This window comes from Podarcis erhardii, assembly GCF_964252035.2.
Source record: "Podarcis erhardii genome assembly, chromosome: 8".
In the NCBI taxonomy this organism is placed as follows: domain Eukaryota; kingdom Metazoa; phylum Chordata; class Lepidosauria; order Squamata; family Lacertidae; genus Podarcis; species Podarcis erhardii.
In genome coordinates this window covers 37,125,225-37,145,474 of record NC_138499.1, presented here as the reverse complement: position 1 = coordinate 37,145,474, position 20,250 = coordinate 37,125,225, and the positions used below count along the sequence as shown (strand labels likewise).

Below are 20,250 nucleotides of genomic sequence, written 5' to 3'. Positions count from 1 at the left end.
ACTTGGAAATGAGCGTTATTGAAATCAATAGAACTTTAAAGTAAATATGAGTGGGATCAAGCTGAAACTTTTATAAGGATTTATTGTCTTGAGCAAAGAAAACATTTTACTTAACAACCTGATGATGAGTTCATAACAAACCCACTGTATACAATTTAAGCAACTTCCATAAAATCCACTTGTAGTATTCAGTGCCTGTTCAAATGTGTGTCTTGCAGTATAGACTTGGTGTCCTGTCCTCTTGTTGCATTACAGTATATGAAGATCTAAACTACAGATTAAAATCATTCCAATCTCACCTTTTGTAAATATTATTTCTGTAAGTGTAAAACAATGTAGTTTAGAGTTATGCAGAAAACTCTGTCAAAGCATCTTCTTTGCCTACTTACTATTTGCTTCTTACACCAAGAAGGGTTAATTGCCGTACAGAAGCAAATTAAATCCTGGAAGAGTGAAATGGGGGTGGGGGGGGGAGAGAAGGGGAAATAGCCATCTCTTTTCTAGAGTTGCTTAAATTGGTGAATAAAGCGTTTACAAACCTTAATGGAAAAAGTTTGTGCTTTTATCTGCATGCTATATTTCCACAGTATTAACCTGTAGTATCGTACAGATGCTTAAAAATGCTGCTGCTCCTCCTTAAAGTGCCTAGGTGCTTTATATAGATTATTTAGGGCACTTTCCCAAGAGGTACAGCTGATAGATGCATGCCTTGGACTTGCTTGTGTTCCTTGAACATCTCCTTCTTCCCTTCTCTCCATCACTCCCCCCCCCCAAAAAAAATATATACAGTGGTGCCTCGCAAGACGAAATTAATCCGTTCCGTGAGGCTCTTCGTATAGCGTTTTTTTCGTCTTGCGAAGCAAGCCCATTGACAGCGGATTAGCGCTATTAGCGGTTTAGCAGCTTTTAGCGATCAGCTGTTAAGCGGCTTATCAGCGGATCAGCTGATAAGCGGCTTAGCGGCTTAGGAAAAGGGGGGGAAGGGGGAAAAACCCGCAGGAACTCGCAAGACATTTTCGTCTTGCGAAGCAAGCCCATAGGGAAATTCGTTTTGCGAAGCGCCTCCAAAACAGAAAACCCTTTCGTCTAGCGGGTTTTCCGTCTTGCGAGGCGTTCGCCTTGTGGGGCACCACTGTATATGGCAAAAGATTTCTGAAATTGAGCAGAGTTATAAAAGCAGTTTGTGATATGGCATGAAGGTTTGGCATTAAAGAAAAACAAGTCAAAAATTCCACTGGGTGAGCAGAAGCCCTCGGGCATGTCTAATGTTGCTCTTTGTATTCCAGTCATTGTGCTTGTATGCGTATTATTTATTGGGTGCCCTACTGAATAACAGATGTGGTGCTTTTCTATGTCACATCCATAGACATTGCAAACTTGTCTTTGGATAGATGTACATTTTACTTGGTGACATGACCCTAGGTGAACTGCATGTTTTGAGCACAGAAGTAACTAATTAAGAAGTTTCTGTAGAAGTAAAGAAACTATAAGAAGTTGTGCCAGTGCTTTGCATCCAGATAGTATAATGTATGAAGCAGAACTTACGCAGCTTGCTGTATTCAGATCCAGAAACCCCTCAGGGTCATGGATATTTCTGCAATTTTTACAAACCCAAGAAGATAAAAGTGTGATGGTACTCATTTTTCTGTATCATGAGCACCATATTGTTATAAATTATTATATATTTTTAGAGCTTCTCAAGATTCCGCTGTATCTTGAGCAGGCCCATTCTGCGAGTAGTTGTATTTTTACCTGTGCTAAATCAGGAATAGCCATCTCCTTCAGCCTGGGGTACAGGCTTTCCCTAGCCAATCTGCTGAGGGACCATCACCCACTCCTATAATCCATCCACATTGGTACATTGGCTTAGATAATCCAAGCATCTGGTTTTGGGACTGAATTGGACTTGGTCACCCTTAATCAGGAAAAGGACAGAGGAAATGTGGTCCTGTTGCTTCTGCTAGATCTCTAAGTGGCCTTTTGATACTATTGACCTTGGTGTCATACTGGACTGGCTTGGTAGGTTGCAAGTTTAAGGCACTGTATAGACCGATTTCTATCTATAGGGAGAGTTCCAGAGAGTGAACTTTAGGTGACTGCACCCCTGACCCCTGGCAGCGGTGCTGTGGGGTGCTACAGGTAATGTATTGTCCCCGGTGCTGTTTAACATCTATATGAAGCTGCTGAAGTTTCAGAATGTTGAAAACACCCAGCTCTATTTCTGTGTTATGTCTAAATAAGGTGTGGGTGGACATGCATGTCCTGGGTTAGTGTCTGGATATATTGGTGGGCTGAGTGAGGTCCAGTGAGCTGAAGTTGAATTGTGATAAGGTGGAGGTCCTTTGGGTGAGTGATCTCCAGCTCTGGGAATTAGGTGTATTGCCTGTTCTGAACAGGGTTCCTCTCCCCTTGAAGGAATAGGTATGTAGTCTGATGGGTGCTTCTTGAGCCATCATTGTCACTGAAGGCCCAAAAGAAGCCTTTTACCACCTGCAGCTGAAACATAGGTTACAGCTGTTCCTGGCTAGGGTAACTTGGACACAGTGAGCCATTCAGGGCTTTTTCTCAGCTGGAATTCACAGGAACTCAGTTCCGGAACCTCTCAGGTGGGCGCCGTTGCCATTATAAAAGAACAAGGTTCACGGTGGGCTCCGGTACCTCTTTTTCTTGAAAAATAGCACTGGATCCATGCACTGGTAACCCTAGGACAGTCTAAACAGTTATTAGGTGAAGTTACCTACAATGAACATGTGATACACCATTAAAAGGAATTGCTTTAACAACCAATCTCTTGCTGACCCAGGTTTAAACCTAAAGAACCTGGGAGCCATATTACCTGAGATTACACCTTCTTCCATATAGACCTGCCCATTCATAAAGCTATTTAGCTGATACCCTCCTGCTACCTGCTGAAATCCATCCTGTGGCAACCCAGATGAGTGCTTTTTCTGTGGTAGCACTCAGTTTGTGGAATAGTCTCTCTTCTTAAAGAAGGCAGGCGCTAACTGTGAAATGTTTTCAGCTCTTGGTAGAAACATAGTTATTTGCCCAATCATCTCCCGGCCATTGATACCCATTTTTCAAATTGTTCTGGTTGTTGATGTATTCATGTAGTTTTAATGTTTATTTTATTGATTTGTTTTATATTATTGTTGTACACTGCCTTGCAATGTTTAATAAATGCAGCACAGAAGTATTTTAGATTAATACGTAATAGTTTTTCCCATTTTCATATAGTTTTCTAGCATCATTGGGAGTGAATATAATTGTGTGTTTGGTTATATCAATTTAATCTTTGACTGGGAGCATACGATTATACCTCCAAAACAGTTTTACAGCATGTCAGAGGTGTTACATTGTAAATTTGAACTAGGTTACGTTCCGTTGTCATCCAATCTAGGCAGGTGAAATAGTAGTAAATTTGGCAGAACTTTAAAAAAAAAAAAAAAAAATCCTGTCTTTAGGAAACACTGACTTTACCGTTCTCAGAAGCAAAAAATTGTACAATCGTAACAAGCCTGACATTCCATATTGGGGGTTTATTGTAAGGTAGTAAAACCAGATTTTATATCTCGTTTATTCCTGCAACTTCTGATGTGCTTCCAAAAATGGTATTAAGGCAGCAGCTGAGGAAATTTTATGAGATAATGAAGCAGAACAGTTACTGAAAGCCATCTGCTCAGTTGTTTACAAACTTGCTTCAATACTTCAGAGGCAGTGGTAGAGTACGTGTCTAAACTTCACAAGCTGCACTAGGTAGAACTAAATGAAATGCGCCTGGGTTGGGCTGAGCTCGATCCCTCTCTGTGCAGTCTAAGCGGTTGCCAGGCAGGCCTGTTGGAAGCCAGCAGAAAGCACCACACAGAGGTGATTATGTGCCACCATCTGTCACGCTTCAAGCCTACCATACAGCATGGCTAATCAGCCTTGGCAGGATGATGGATGAACAGCAGCAGCTGCCAAAAGCCACTGTTGGCAAACAGTCCTGAAGTTAAGAACTTTTTCCCCTCTCTGTTTTCCTCTCCAGGGTCCTGCTGCGTGTCCGCATGCTGTACTATCTGAGGCAAGAAGTTATAGGGGACCAAGCTGACAAGATCTTGGAGGGTGCTGACTCAAGGTTAGTGCAAATTTAGGTTGATATGTTGCTTTATGCGAGCTGTAACCTGTGCATATTTATTTTAGATCAGAGGAATTTAAAGATTTAGCAGTTGCATATCTGTTCAGGGCATTTTATCATTTCATGCTTTGAATGTGGCTTGTGAGGGTGAATATAAGATGGGTAATGGGGATTTTTCATTTCATAGTGAGGAAAAATTCACTAATACCTGCTTTGATAGGGTGGGTCAGATTCTAATATTTAATATACATATTTTAGAGAGGGGAAAGTATTACTAAATAAATAATATTAACACTTCTATTGTTTATAACCACTTTGGGTTTTTTCAAGTATCTCGATGCCTTGTGTAATCAAGTTTGCTCTTCCCAACACTTAGTGTGAACACATTTAAATGTGATACCTAGCCTTCAGAGGTATTTCCAAATGTGTAATTCTTTTTATAGTGAGGCTGATATTTGGATTCCTGAGCCATTTCATGCTGAAGTTCCTACAGACTGGTGGGATAAGGAGGCAGATAAATCCCTTTTAATTGGAGTGTTCAAGCATGGTAAGTGATGTCTCACTTCGAACAGAACTCCTTGGTAAAAGCTTTCTGTGTATACCAATATTCAGTCACAATATTAACAAGTGTAGTTCCAAAGAATTGTTGGCTTCTCGCTCCTTTTTTCCTTCTGCATTGAAAAAAAAAATCTATTTGAGTTGTAAATATCAGATGCTGTTTTTAAATGTTTGCAGAACATTTCTGGAGAAAACATTACTTCCTTGGCTGTAAATAACACAAAACCATATTTGTTTAAATAATAGCCAAGTAGTATTATAGATCTCCATAAACTCTGCTTCCAGCACTGTTTCACTTGCTAACTCTGCCAGCCAGTGTCAAAGTGGACGGTGGGCTTAACCTCTGCTATTAATCTGTACAAGTGCCTCCTGGGCTTTGTTCCAAGCAATATTTCACAAATGTCAGTGCTGAGAACTCCCGGCTCCCTTGAGTGGGATGCAGCCTTGTTAAGTTTGAAAGGCTGGGGATGCAGAGCTGGCATGATATATACAGTGAGCAATTCCTGATTATAATCCCAATTCTCTGGAGGTTGCAGAGGTATTCTCAGCAGCCCAGCCTGACTAAAGGGGAGAATGATGGCTTATAAAACCTTTCATGATTACAGTTTGGCTTGAGGCTCTACAGCAGTTAAGGACAGTGTGTTGTAGTACAAATCCTAATTGAATTGTGCTGTTCTGCCTATGTACAGCAGCTCTGTTTTGTGGGCTCAGCTGAGGCAAGTCTAGTCTAAAAATCATTTTCTTGCTGTGCACTGTTGGGATCTGCCATTTCCCATCTAGTCAACTTGGATGGTACAGAAAAGTAAACAGCAGTTTGAAAACCATGGAGGGAACGGTGTCATCTTACTGACATGCATCATCCTAAACCAAATAAGACAGGTTTGCTGGCCTTACGTATTTTCCCATGTATGCATTTCCAACTGTAAGTGCCAGTTTAAATAGGGCTAGTACCATTGAAAGAAAGGTGAGTTGGGGGATGTTAAATCTAGAGGTGAAAGGGTAACTAATAAAAAGCTTTGTGCATGGCTACTGCTCCCATTTTTCTGCCTTTCTTGCCCACTCACCCAGCCAAACACTGCCTGGAAATCTTTAATGTCTCCATACTTTCCACAGGTATATGGCACATTCTTGTTTGTAATGAAAGGAAGTAGAAATGTGGAAGTAGAACTTGTCTTCACACATTCTTGTATGTAATGGGAACGGAAAAGTAGAAATTTAGTTTTCTCGTTCTTCATCAGCATAAAAGTGTCATTCTCATGGAGCTATTTTGTTCATACTTGTGGGTGCTTGGTGTGTTTTTCTGTCTGGGTGCAGGCTATGAGAAGTACAATTCAATGAGAGCCGACTCCACTCTCTGTTTCCTGGAACGTGTTGGTATGCCTGATGCCAAGGCCATAGCTGCTGAGCAGAGAGGAACAGATATATTAACAGATGGTGGTGATGGGTAAGGACATTATAAAAATTTAATAAACTTTACAACACTATCATAAATACTGGCCTGGCTTCACCTATTGCATCACATTTGAGGATTCTCTTTCTTATAACAGTGTTTCCATATATATGAAGTAGTTAAAAAGCAAGTTTGGGATTCATTTTAATGGATATATAATTAGACATTAAGAAGCTTTTTTGGTCATTTAACATTGTCCCTCATGATACTGCATAATAAGGTTTGGAAAGGATTTGTTCTTTAGCTCTGATAGTTGTGTTTCTCCCCCCCCCCCATCATATTTCCTGTAGGGGTGATTTTGATAGAGAAGATGAAGATCCAGAATATAAACCAACCAGGACTCCATTCAAAGATGAAATTGATGTAAGGATCTTGACATGCTAATACATTTTTTTTATTAATGTGTAATTTTTATTAATGTGTAATATTTGAAGAAAGGTTATTTGAAATATTAATGTATTGTCTCATGTAATGTTCTTGTGTGTAACAAAAATTTATTTTCAGCTTTTTGAAAGGTCATTTCCTCTGCTTCCTCAAAGCTAATTTTTTGAAAAACAAATGCTGAAGTAACACTCTTTTTTTCTAAAGGAATTTGCAAACTCTCCTTCTGACAAGGAAGAATCCATAGAGCTCCACACAAGTAAGCCTGGGAATGGGGTGAGGGAGAAGTGTTAATAATGCACATATTATCTAATGTAGATTGTGGTACACAAGGGACCAACTTTTTGTGCTTTAATTTTCAGAAAAATTAATGGCTTTATATCTTTTTTGTAATAATTTGCCACCTACATATACTGTTGCTTTGTATATGCTTTATTCAGTTGGGTTACATAATGGGATATGTGTAGTGGCAGAGCCAAAGCTATAACACTGAGGTCCAGCGCCGAGGGCCTTCTGGCGGTTCCCTCATTGCGAGAAGTAAGGTTACAGGGAACCAGGCAGAGGGCCTTCTCGGTAGTGGCGCCTGCCCTGTGGAACGCCCTCCCAGCAGATGTCAAAGCAATAAACAACTATTTTACTTTTAAAAGACAACTGAAGGCAGCCCTCTTTAGGGAAGTTTTTAATGTCTGATGCTGTACTGTTTTTAATATTCAGTTGGAAGCCGCCCAGAGTGGCTGGGGAAACCCAGCCAGATGGGCGGGGTATAAATAATAAATTATTATTATTATTATTATTATTATTATTATTATTATTATTATTACCATTTTGGAGAGGGATAACCATTTTAGCTGTGTGTTGTCACCAGAACTTCACTGAGTGTGTTGTTCACAATAGTGAAGTTCAAGACATAAATGTTTGAGAATTCATCTTAAGAGGACTTCAGTGTTAGATATTTGATTTGTGGGGTTTTAAACTCAATGTGCTTTTCATATATAGCAAATTAGCATTTGACTATAATTACAAATGTCTAATATTAGCTTTGCTAATATTCTGTAGGCAAGCACAGTGAAAGCAATGCTGATTTTGGCCAACTCTACTGGCCTAACACTTCAACCCTGACTACCCGCTTGCGCCGCCTCATTACTGCCTATCAGCGTAGCTATAAAAGGCAACAAATGAGGCAAGAGGCGCTAATGAAGACTGACCGACGCCGTCGACGACCTCGTGAAGAAGTGAGAGCATTAGAAGCTGAAAGAGAAGCTATAATAACAGAAAAACGTCAAAAGTAAGTTTCTTTAGGCTTCGTTCTCATAGAAATGAGCATCTGCTTGCAACATCGCTCATTTTCTTTGAAATAGATCCTGGTATCTGGTATCAAATTGGGGTGTGAAAAGCTCTTAGATGTGTCCTGACATGCTAATCTCTTCCTTTTTCCAGATGGACAAGAAGAGAGGAAGCAGATTTTTATCGTGTTGTGTCTACTTTTGGGGTTATTTTTGACCCTATAAAGCAGCAGTTTGATTGGAACCAGTTCAGAGCCTTTGCCAGACTTGATAAGAAGTCTGATGAAAGTTTAGAGAAGTACTTCAATTGCTTTGTAGCTATGTGCAGGCGAGTGTGCCGAATGCCATCCAAGCCAGATGAAGGTAGGTTTGCTGATAGCTATAACTCTAATAAATGGAAAGTTATAAACTGAGACAAGTTCCAAACAAAGATGCAAGCGGATATTTTAAATACATCTTCTATGTTTGTTTCCCTTTCACATATACTCACTCTTTTCAATTCACGCACACACACAGGTATTCATTCAAATGTAGAAAGTATATAAAAATCCTAATGTGTGGAAGATGAAGTATTTGGATTGGTCTGTTCCTCTTGCACGAGACTCAGGCAGGAGCAAAGAATTGTGGGAAGTAGATAGCTCCTCATTTTTTCCCTCCTGCCTGGACAGAGCAGCTTGACCCTCCCAACTCTCCCTGTTTTGTTCTCTGTTAGTCAGCTGAATCCTCTTTAACTCCTGTCTTTGTTGTTCTAAGTTACTTAGTAATCTTTCTCTTGCTTACTTGTTTGTTGGATAAATTTTCCTGTCTTTGTTGCCGTTTGTGTCCTTTTTTTGTCCGCCACTGAGATAACAAAAAAAGCGAAAGAAGTATCTTACTCACTCATAGATAACTAATGCTACAGTCCACTCTTCTCTGCTTTACCTCCCCCACCAGGCCATTTGGACCTAGTGTTGACACTTCTTAAAAACTATTGAGCACTTGGAATGTTCACAATTATTCCATAATTTCTTAGCAGCTGACCCAGTGATCTGGGGTATTTGAGTTCAAGTACCTTAAATTAGAGATCTTAGCAAGATATTTAAGAAAACGCAGGTCAGTTATTTTTAGGGTTCTCCCCCCCCCTTTTGTTGAGTAAAATGTAGTATTTTTTAAATCTTCCTAATATCTACTTATTTATCTCTTTTCCTATAGAACCCCCTGATCTTTCTACTGTGATTGAACCAATCACTGAGGAACGTGCTTCTCGAACTTTGTATCGCATTGAGCTCTTGCGGAAAGTCCGAGAGCAGGTTCTCCATCATCCACAATTGGTGGAAAAGTTAAAACTGTGTCAGCCAAGCTTGGATCTGCCAGAGTGGTGGGAATGTGGCAAACATGACAAAGATTTACTGATTGGTGCTGCTAAACATGGAGTCAGCAGGACAGATTATCATATCCTGAATGACCCTGAACTTTCTTTTCTTGATTCTCATAAAAACTTTGCTCAAAACAGGGGTGGAGGTAATCTGAGTACTTTGTTAAACCCATTGGGTGTCTGCTGTAGCCAGACAGCCTCTGTTATCCCATCCACACCAGCACAAGATGAAAAGTCTGCAGAACAAGCTGAAGTTAAACTGGAAGGACCTGAGAAAACAGCCAAAGAGGAGTCTGATAGTAAAGAGGAGGAAGATGCAACAGATACTGCAGGAAAAAGTGATAAGGAGGAATATGAGGCTGAGGCTGAGGCTGGTCCTGTTAAATGTGAAATAAAGGACATGGAATTGAGCACAGAGGTAGAGCCAAAATCTATTTCTGAGAAAGGTTCAGAAGATGATGAAGAAGAAAAACTTGATGATGATGATAAATCAGAAGAGTCATCCCAACCTGAAGGTAATCGTGAAGAAAATAAGGGTTGATTCAGAATAATATTGTCCATATTTGGTACACCATATATGCAGTCTCCCATCAGACATTTTTGAGCTGAAAGGAGATCTACCTTTAATTTTATGATCTTACTCATATCTCTGAGTATGCAGTTTTAGGATTGCATGAATTCAGTAGGGTTTTTTTAAGCATTCTGACTTCAGAGAGCCTGTCCATATTGACTTATCTGCCAAGGCAATCTCTACATCTGACTAGAAAACCTTGTACAATCCAGAAGATTTTGGAGTATGTTATAAGAACCCTGCCTGGATCTGTATTGGCCTCGTTATTCCTCTGTAAGACTGTTGCATCCTTGAACAACTAGTGCTGGCCTACAGTTGGATACTGCATAGGGGAGATCTGTAGTTGTAGTGGGGAAGAGTTGCATAGGATGCAATTTGAAAACCAGTGTTTTATTGGGTTCTAACAAAGCAGGTTCCTCTACAGTGCAGTATAAATGTTTTTGTTTTTTAAAAAACAACACAGAATTGCCTCAGTTCATAGATAATCCTGAGCTGACTGCAAAACTGGAATATTATCATTGTAATAATATATATCATATCATACTCGGTTCAGATCAGATATATATCATACTCGGTTCCAAACACCAAAGTCATGGAGCATAAGAAGAGTAATGTACAGTGACATGGCAAAATAGCATACTAAAGTTGGCTTGCTTAAATTGCCTTCCAATTGCTGCTTTTGGGATCTTCATCTCATTAACATATCAAAAGAGTACATTATCAACATGAGTGAATGTTCAACATCTTTAATGTATAGAAAACTGCCCGTAAAGACTTTGTCAGATCAACACTACAATGATACTGTAAATAATAGTGGCTTACTTCTGTGACTAATTCTTAGTGATTAATATTTCTCAGCAGGAACAATTTCTCAGGGTAAGAATTTTGATGAAGAAAGCAATGCATCCCTGAGCACCGCAAGGGATGAAACACGTGATGGATTTTATATGGAAGATGGAGACCCATCAGTAGCTCAGCTCCTTCACGAAAGAACATTTGCTTTTTCATTCTGGCCGAAGGTTGGTTCAATAGAGAACTGATCACTTCTGAGGAGTGATGTGCTTGATGCATTACTTATTACATAATGTAGTTTTTCTCAAACTATGAAGCAGGGGTGCCTTTCAGGGGACATGAGAGACACTCAAGTCACCAGTGGCTCAACTGCAACTGAGTGGCCTGCTGGGGGCCTGCTGGGGGCATACACCCTTTCTAGTATAATAGCAGTAGAGGAAAGCCAAACTGCCTTTGCATTTTGCCAAGTCTTCCTTCCCTTTCCTACTGGCTCCATTGTCGCATGGATAAATTTTCCATTGCCCCCGTGGGGCAACCTGTAGGCCAGATGTAGTCCATGGATCCTTGGGACTCTGAAGTCTAATGGTAGATAGCATGGTGGGGATATTTGGGCAGGTGGTAGCTACAGGTGGAAGGATTAACTCAATATGTGCTGCCACCCCTTAAGAATCCCTCCCTGGCATAGCAAGAGGGCTTTTGGGTAAACTTTATTACCATGAAGGATGGAAAGAGATGATGGGACGTTTAAATGACTGTATGTGAACAGGGGTTGTATAGATGGCTGTGCAAGGAATCTCCTGCCCACTTTTGGTCTCACTTACCATCACTATTCAGTGCCAAACCCATTTCCCTTGTGGTGACTCATTCAGAGGCAACCCATTCAGAATTGGGAACTTTCCTAAATTTCCAGAACAGGTTTTGGAGAAGGATGTTGAAGGAAGGGATATCCTTTTAAGTTTCTGTGTAGAGTTCTGCATGCTGCTCCTTGGATCTTGTGTATTTTTGGAGAGGGGGCTGGGGTTGGCAAGGGGGGGGGGAAAGAGTACATTCAGAAGAGTGGAGCCAAGTTCAAAAGTACTGGAAAACACTGACAATACAGCCTAGGGATTACATCCAATGTAGTGCTAAGTTAAAGTCATTTGCAGTGTACTTGTTTTGCTGGCAAATCTTTTTTTCTGGCAGTGGAATGTTGCTGCACAAGAGAATGCATAAGTGGGTTGCTCATAACTTTCTTTGCACAACAGATTGCACACTCGCGTCGCTTGAGTTTCTACTAGCACAACTGTTGCATTGGATATTGTGCATCATCATCATCACCATTCGATTTATATTTCACTTACATGCCACATTATTAAATCTTGCCTGTTTGCGCAAATGCCCTTGCACTAGTAGACAGAGAATGTTGGATAGAGCCCTGTAGGTTTAGATAGTTTCCCCCTAAAAGCAATTCAAATTAGCATGCAGAAAGAGATGGGATTGGAATTATGATATTATGTAAATATGCATGATCATACTTAATAGAACATATAAGAATATAAACTAAAATTTGGCGAGCTCTTCCTTTATGAATTGAAGGAAGTAAAATAAGGAAATACTGTAATCCTAAATAGCTTGTAATATAAAATAGGAGAACATTTGTCTAGTAGAGCTATCACTTTTATTTTTGCAGCAATTAAAAAAACAACACTTTACTGGACAAAATGCAGCGGTGATAATTGTACTAGTTCTATATACCGTTCAGGTTCTGGTTTCAGAGGGTGCTGGAGAGAAATAAAGTAGTAATAGTCTTAAGCTTCCTAATCACCATAACAGGGCCATCTGGTTTGGGGGGGTTGAAATAACCCCTGCTGTAATAGGCTTATTCCTGGGCAAAGCAAGCAGCTGGTTGCAGCTGCTGAGATCTGCTAGTGGCTTTTACACTGTTCAGGTAACTGAAGGTTGATTCTATTTAGTAATCAATAGCCAATTTTCAAAAGTTGATTGTGTATGCATGTATGTATGTATGTGGGTACATGTTTGTGTGTGTGTATATCTAATATGTTTATATTGTGTTTCCACCAAATTTGTTCAAGGTGATTTACAATTATGTAGAACAATTTAAATAAATCAATATAATGCAGCAATATAAAACAATTAGTAAAACAACAGGCAGTCAAAGAAGCAGCAAAGATAACATGTTTATGATGCCATTAACCAACAACTCAGGAGAATAAAATAGTCTTCACATGGCACCGAATGACAAAAGAATGGATGGAAAGCAAATGTTTCCAGGGATGGTGTTTTGACACCCCAGAAAGGGAAGTGATGCATCATTATTAACTAGTGAACTAAAACACACTAGTGCATTAAACACATTTTGAAAATTATCCAACTAGGTTTCAAAGCCCTTTTCTCTATGCAGTAGCATTCATATTGTATTTGCCTATATTCTAAGAAGGCTTAGCTGTAATTAGAATTTTTTAATGTACACGCTTCAGTGGAACCTGAAGTGATAATGGGCGTGGAATGAAAATTGACATTTATTAGATGTCCCTAGGTTGGTGCCCGTTTCATAACATTGAACTTTATTAGTAGTGACACTAATGAGGAACCACTTCCTGGGACAAAATTGCAGATGCAGCCTGTTGGCTCTGACATACCCAAGGCAAAGATGTTGAGTTACAAGAATTATACTACTAGTGGTTTAACTGATGTTTTGTTTTAGCATATGATAGCAGTACTGAGAACTGAGAAAATGTGTGTCAGATGGCTTGTAAAAGGCTCATGCTCCTCAACATTCCCAATAATTTAAATGACAAGTGCCTGTAATATTTCTTCTGATCTGGAGTTTCAGTTGCAGTTTTGTCAAGCAATGCAGCCTGTTAAGCTGTGTGTGCATGGCCCGACTGAGCTCAAATGGCTGCTTTCACATGACATTCATTATGTATTTCCCTTTCTGCAGGATCGAGTAATGATCAACCGATTAGACAACATCTGTGAAGCAGTGTTGAAAGGGAAGTGGCCAGTAAATAGACGCCAGATGTTTGATTTCCAGGGCCTTATACCTGGGTATACGCCAACAGCTGTGGACAGCCCTCTACAGAAACGGAGTTTTGCAGAGCTCTCCATGGTTGGTCAAGCCAACATCAGTGGCAATGAAGATATCACAGTCTCTCCTCAGTTGTCCAAGGCATGTTTTGTATGAGAGTCATAAAGTTGCTTTTAAAGATATAAAACCAGAAGGGGTCAAAAACAGTAGCAGAAAAACACCCATAGCTATAAACCTACTCTGAGAAAGATAGTAATAAATATATTAAGGTACAAAATAGGTCTGATGTTACATTTTTCATTAAGATTAAATCTGTAATGATCTCTTCTTAGAACTAGTTGATCTGACAAGATGTAACTAGTTGGGCTTGTGCAATCCTATCTAACTTTTTCCATCATTTGTAAATATTTAGAAAATTGAAATCACACCAAAAAGGAAGGGGTATTTCATTGCTCATAATGATACTGTGTTATTTTTTCTTCAGGAAGATGCACTCAATTTGTCAGTTCCACGCCAGCGGAGGAGGAGGAGAAGAAAGATTGAAATTGAGGCTGAAAGGGCAGCCAAAAGGAGAAATCTCATGGAAATGGTTGCCCAGTTGCGAGAGTCACAGGTTGTCTCTGAAAATGGACAAGAAAAAATTGTAGACTTATCAAAGGCCTCACGAGAGGCAACAAGTTCTACCTCAACTTTTTCAGCTGTTCCTTCAAAGTTTCTATTACCTAATGTTTCCACACCAGTGTCTGATGCCTTTAAAACTCAGATGGAGTTGCTACAAGCAGGTCTTTCACGCACACCCACAAGGCATCTACTAAATGGTTCTCTAATTGATGTAGAACCACCCATGAAAAGGAGGAGAGGAAGAAGGAAAAATGTAGAAGGGCTTGATCTGTTATTTATGAGCAACAAGCGAGCATCGTTGACAGCAGTAAGAGAGAAGACTTTTTCTTTGACGTTAATTCTGCATTATGTGAGGCAGAACACCAAAATTGGCATTTTATTCCCAGATATAAATATTCTATTTTGTATTTTCAGTTCCATATTAACATTTGGGCATGCTCCTGTTCTAATATACAAAACACTGGTCAGTAATAATAAATTCACAAAATACCTCTTAAGAACTAAACTCACTGCAAAAGAAGAATTTCCTTTTAATTCACCAGATTTGCTTTGAGCTGATGTAGAATAATAGCAGCAGCCAAAGGAGGAGCTGAGTGGATGGTAGCCGAGTCAGGGGGTGTGAGGAGAGGCACAGAGTTTACCACCAGCTCCCTAGGTCTGCCAAGATGCTGTTTCTGGGAGATGCTTTAACATCAAAACGATGCCCCACTGAGGCTGTGTTTAAGACACTCCCCAGATCAGCTCATCTTGCATTGGTGGTGCTGGGGAAAGGGAATGATATAAGCCAAGTCTTCTAGGCATGGTAGGTTGAGCCATTGGCAAGGGCAACCCCAAAGAGTTTTTTGTTTAGTTCTCTGCTTTGGAGTGCAACACAGGCTTGAGCTCACACACCTTCTAATTCATCTTATTTGGCATGGTTGTGTGATTGGGGTGTTTTTTCCCCTCTGGGGAAACAAAGCTCCTCTCTCTGGACCATTACTCAGACAAGAGGCTGGAGATGGCCCTGTAGAAGTGAGAGACAAAAGTTGTTCCATGCCCCTGGAGAGCAAGTCAGTTATAGCATGAACCTTGCCCATCCTGGCCTGGGTGGGAGACAGTGTGGAGTGGTTTTAGTCCCAGGTGAGAGCTGGGGGTGGGCTGCCCTGATTTTGGGGTGCTCCTGGATCTAGTTCTGTCCAGCATATATATCCTCAGTGGCTAGGAGTGCCTGTTGCCCACTTTAGTTGGTAACACAGCTATGATCACAAAGGCGTCACCACAGTTGTCCAAGCACTGGTAAATTGAAGATTGGATTACTATCATGTGCTCTTTGTGGAGCTACCCTTGAGGTTGGTCTGGAGGCTGTAGTGGATGCACAACATAGTAGCTGGCTGGCTTGTGGGGGTGAACTTCAGCTAGCCCCTTGCAAGCAGGATTTGTACTGGTTGCTAATTTGCTACCAGACCAAGTTCATTGTGTTGATTCTGACATATAAGGCCCTAATCAGTTCAGGACCTGGTTACTTGAGAGACCACCTTAATGCTTTAATACCCAGAAGGTCTCTGGAGTATAAGGGAGAGCTTCTCCTTCAAGATCCAAAGATATTAGAAGCCTGCTCTACAGTCACTCAGAGTAGGGCTTTTAGTGTGGCTGCCCATGTTCTGTGAAGCAACATTCCTATTACTTATACAACATGTGCCCACTCTTTGTGCTTTCCAGAACCAATTGAAGGTATTTCTGTTCCAACCAGCTTTCCCAGTTGGACAAATTGGGCCTCTGCTGTGAGGGTCTACTTTGTGTTGTTTTAATGTTTGTCTGATGTTATCTTCTGCGTTGTTCTAACTGTGTTTTAGCTGTTTGTATTGCATTTTGTACATCGCTTTGAGACATTTGGAAGGCGATTTAATAACAGCAACTGAAGGCTGCATGTCACAAAGGGTGGGGCCAGGGCCAAAAAGTGGGCAAGGCTATGGACACACAAAAATGAGCCTTCTTCAATCTTACCTTTTTAAATATAATTTAATGCATTTGTTAGTATCTTTACATGGAAAAGTCTTCAAGCAACTTAATATAAAATACAAACAGATAAAACATTTGAAGAGCTAGAACATTTTAAAACAATGTACAATACAAATAGGTAGCCGTGTTGGTCTGCCATGGTCAAAACAAAATAAAAAAATTCCTTCCAGTAGCACCTTAAAGACCAACTGAGTTAGTTCTAGGTATGAGCTTTCGTGTGCATGCACACTTCTTCAGATACACTGAAACAGAAGTCACCGGACCTTTCTATATAGTGAGAAGGTGGGGAGGGGTATTACTCAGAAGGGTGGTGGGAATGGGTGATTGGCAGATAGCTGCGATGAGCCTGTTGACGACTCTTAACGACTGCAATAGGTCTAACAGGAAAAAGCAAGGGGTGAGAAGGTGAAAAATGGCTTTGTCATGTATAATGAGATAAGAATCCAATGTCTTTGTTCAAACCAGGTCTCTCCATAGTTTTAAGTTTGGTGATAAGTTGCAATTCAGCAGCTTCTCTTTCCAGTCTATTTCTGAAATTCCTTTGTAATAGAACAGCTACTTTGAGATCTTGTATAGAATGTCCTGGGAGATTGAACTCCTAACCCACAATAATACTATAACCAGACTTAACACGGACACTGGCACCAGAGCCTGCAATAAACCCAGATGCCAACTTTGCTGCCACATACACCCGGACAACACCATTACTGGCCCCAACAACATTACACATACCATCTCGGGACTATTTAATTGCTCATCGTCTAACATTGTGTATGCCATCAAATGCCAACAGTGTCCTTCAGCTCTCTATATTGGACAAACAGGCCAGACCTTACGCCAAAGAATAAACGGACATAAATCCGACATCAGGAACCACAAGACAGAAAAACCAGTAGGAGAACACTTCAATCTCCCAGGACATTCTATACAAGATCTCAAAGTAGCTGTTCTATTACAAAGGAATTTCAGAAATAGACTGGAAAGAGAAGCTGCTGAATTGCAACTTATCACCAAACTTAAAACTATGGAGAGACCTGGTTTGAACAAAGACATTGGATTCTTATCTCATTATACATGACAAAGCCATTTTTCACCTTCTCACCCCTTGCTTTTTCCTGTTAGACCTATTGCAGTCGTTAAGAGTCGTCAACAGGCTCATCGCAGCTATCTGCCAATCACCCATTCCCACCACCCTTCTGAGTAATACCCCTCCCCACCTTCTCACTATATAGAAAGGTCCGGTGACTTCTGTTTCAGTGTATCTGAAGAAGTGTGCATGCACACGAAAGCTCATACCAAGAACTGACTTAGTTGGTCTTTAAGGTGCTACTGGAAGGAATTTTTTTATTTTGTACAATACAAAAAAACCCCAAAATGCTAATGTGAATAATTAATGGCGCTATTTGCATAGAGTGCTTCTCAGGTGGCTCTGAAGATGGTTCTGAAGAAAACAGAGATTTGAAATGCCCAAATGCAGCCAAACGCTTGTGGAAATCTCTTCTTCAGTGTTTCCAAAGATATATTTTTTCTGAGGGCTTGAGAACACTGAAGGAGTAGCAGGGCACAGGAGGACATGCACAGTAGGGCTGATTGCCCAAGACAGTGTATGACCATCCTAGTCACGGCTGAATGACACTAGCAGATTGGTGGAGCAAAACCAAGGAGAGGGCAGGGTTTCAGAAAAGAATCTGGAGACCTGGACAGAGAAGCTGTCTGTGCTGGAGCAAGCTTGTGGGCTGGTATTGCCTCACTCCTGTTATAAGGATTATAAGATGATGCACATGAATTGTTTTGAATAGTCTGTACAGTTTCCTGAAATTTGTCCCTTTAAAAAAAGCATCTATCGACTCTGCAAACTTTATTCAAAGTAGTAAATACTGTGGGTAAACTACCGATTAGCTTGAGTAATCAGTATTCTATGTATAACTGTTGAATGCTTATGAACCTGTAGGGATTCATATTCACATATGTCCTGGCAAGTACCTCCGTAGTAGGCATTCACCTTTCATACCTACTCAGCATGACCTTTCCAGCACATGCACCCATGGGGAAAAACCCTGCCCATTCGGGTTTCCATTTGCCATACTCTTGTCTGTGTACAAAGTGTATAATTGTTTGATGGAAGTACAGTTGTACCTTGGAAGTCGAACAGAATCCCTTACGGAAGTCTGTTTGCCTGCCAAAATGTTCAAAAACCAAATTGTGGCTTCTGATTGGCTGCAGGAAGCTCCTGCAGCCAATTCAAAGCCACAGAAGACCCGTCAGACGTTTGGCCTCCAAAAGAATGTTCGTAAACCGGAACAATCACTTCCAGGTTTGCAGCATTTGGGAGCCAAAACATCCGAGTTCCAGGGCATTCGGGATCCAAGGTAGAACTGTATTCCCATTTTAAGTTGTATGCTTTTTGAAGCAACTCTTGTAATGTTCTCCTGAAAGCTGATATAATTGTCAACCTTTCTCCAGGAGGATGCAGAAGTGACCAAAGCATTTGATGAAGAAATGGAAACCCCCCCATTGAGAAACATTCCATCTCCTGGGCAACTGGATCCTGATACTCGCATCCCTGTCATTAATATGGAGGATGGGACCAGGCTGGTGGGAGAGGATGCTCCTAAAAACAAGGATTTAGTTGAATGGCTTAAATTCCATCCATCATACACTGTGGATATGCCAAGTTATGTACCAGTAAGTGGATGTTAATCAAGGGTGGGGGGGATTAGTCCAAAGCTTTAACTGTCTTTCAATCACTTGGGAAGATTTCCAAAAGCAATAATTCTTAATCCTTTGTCATAATTCGATTTGGATTTATTACATTTCTAGTTGCTTTTCATTCAAATGAATCCCAAAGTGTCTTATAAACAATAAATAACAATTAACATGATAGAACATAATTAATTGTTCATTCATTACTTTTTTTGTTTTGTAATGACTAAAAATGAAAGATGTACAAATTCTAATAATGTTTTGTTCCAGTGCTGAACCTGGAAAACACTATATACATACATGCCTAGTGGGTTGAAAAGTTACTTCTATAGATGAGATAATAAAACTCCCCAAGTAATGCACTGTACTTTTCCTCCTCTCTTAGAAGAGTGCAGATGTGCTGTTTTCCCCATTTCAGAAACCGAAGCAGAAACGGCACAGATGTCGAAACCCTAATAAACTGGATATAAACACCTTAACTGGAGAAGAGAGGGTCCCTGTTGTAAATAAGAGGAATGGCAAGAAGGTAGTGCTTTTCCTAGTTTGCTCTAACTCCAAATTCTGTTTTAGACTAGCACTTGCATTTTTAGTAGGATGCTTAGATTAAAGATTATAACCTTTAATTATATGATAAAAATTTAATAATAATAATAATAATAATAATAATAATAATAATACCTTTAATTAGTTGACTTAATAGGTTGATGCAAGTTCTATAGATTTCATCACTTTGTTCAAAGTAGCATTCTGAATTTTGAGTTGCAGAAATCTTAGGATATTTGGCAAAGACTTTTTCCACACTTAATGCATGGTTGAGTTGAACTTTTGTCATGTTTTGATTACCAGCTCTGTAATTGTTCTCTAACAAAAAATATACTTTTGATAAGTGGCATATAAAGTATGTACTAGTAAGTTTTTGTTAATAAAACATAAAAATGTTTCATTAGATGGGTGGAGCTATGGCCCCTCCAATGAAGGACCTGCCAAGATGGCTAGAAGAAAACCCTGAATTTGCTGTTGCTCCAGATTGGACTGACATCGTTAAACAATCTGTAAGGAAAAACTATATTTCTGGATAGATTTTGCTTTTCATTTTTAACTGTTTTTAGAGTCTTATGATCTATATACTTTAAGAACATGTTATGTGGCTTGATCCTGTCTTCCTCTCTCGAGCAGGGTGGAGAAATGTTTCCAGCCAGCGGGCCAGATGCTTAGGTTCCCCAACAGTCATTTTGACTGTCACCTACTTGTCAATCACCTAACATCACAGTGATGGCACGTAAAGTGTTTTCTTTGCCTGTACAAATTGTCTGCACTTGCAGAGCTCTTTGCCTTTGCCAGCATTAGTGAACCTGGTGGCACTTGGAAAGGCACAGGGCTTTTTAAGCACGAAC

At 40.2% G+C, this 20,250-nt stretch overlaps 1 protein-coding gene and 1 long non-coding RNA gene across 8 annotated transcripts in view; both read left to right on the top strand.

Moving 5' to 3' along the window:
• The window catches only part of CHD7 (chromodomain helicase DNA binding protein 7), a 145,389-nt gene that overhangs the window by 122,375 nt on the left and 2,764 nt on the right, over positions 1-20,250 (top strand). For 5 of the 7 annotated variants that reach the window (XM_081873903.1, XM_081873899.1, XM_081873901.1 and 2 more), the window contains 14 exons: positions 4,028-4,117; positions 4,561-4,664; positions 5,990-6,119; positions 6,416-6,488; positions 6,714-6,765; positions 7,563-7,791; positions 7,944-8,152; positions 8,981-9,658; positions 10,573-10,733; positions 13,448-13,675; positions 14,019-14,462; positions 18,617-18,838; positions 19,242-19,382; positions 19,804-19,908. In XM_081873903.1, coding sequence (XP_081730029.1) covers positions 4,028-4,117; positions 4,561-4,664; positions 5,990-6,119; positions 6,416-6,488; positions 6,714-6,765; positions 7,563-7,791; positions 7,944-8,152; positions 8,981-9,658; positions 10,573-10,733; positions 13,448-13,675; positions 14,019-14,462; positions 18,617-18,838; positions 19,242-19,382; positions 19,804-19,908 — 2,866 coding nt within the window. Of the gene's footprint in view, positions 1-4,027; positions 4,118-4,560; positions 4,665-5,989; positions 6,120-6,415; positions 6,489-6,713; positions 6,766-7,562; positions 7,792-7,943; positions 8,153-8,980; positions 9,659-10,572; positions 10,734-13,447; positions 13,680-14,018; positions 14,463-18,616; positions 18,839-19,241; positions 19,383-19,803; positions 19,909-20,250 lie in introns of all 7 variants that reach the window. The other 2 variants (XM_081873905.1, XM_081873904.1) reach the window with 2 other exon arrangements.
• Positions 14,471-16,268, top strand: LOC309349156. Its single transcript, XR_014159776.1, has 2 exons — positions 14,471-15,179; positions 15,496-16,268. It is a non-coding gene; the product is annotated as an uncharacterized lncRNA (long non-coding RNA).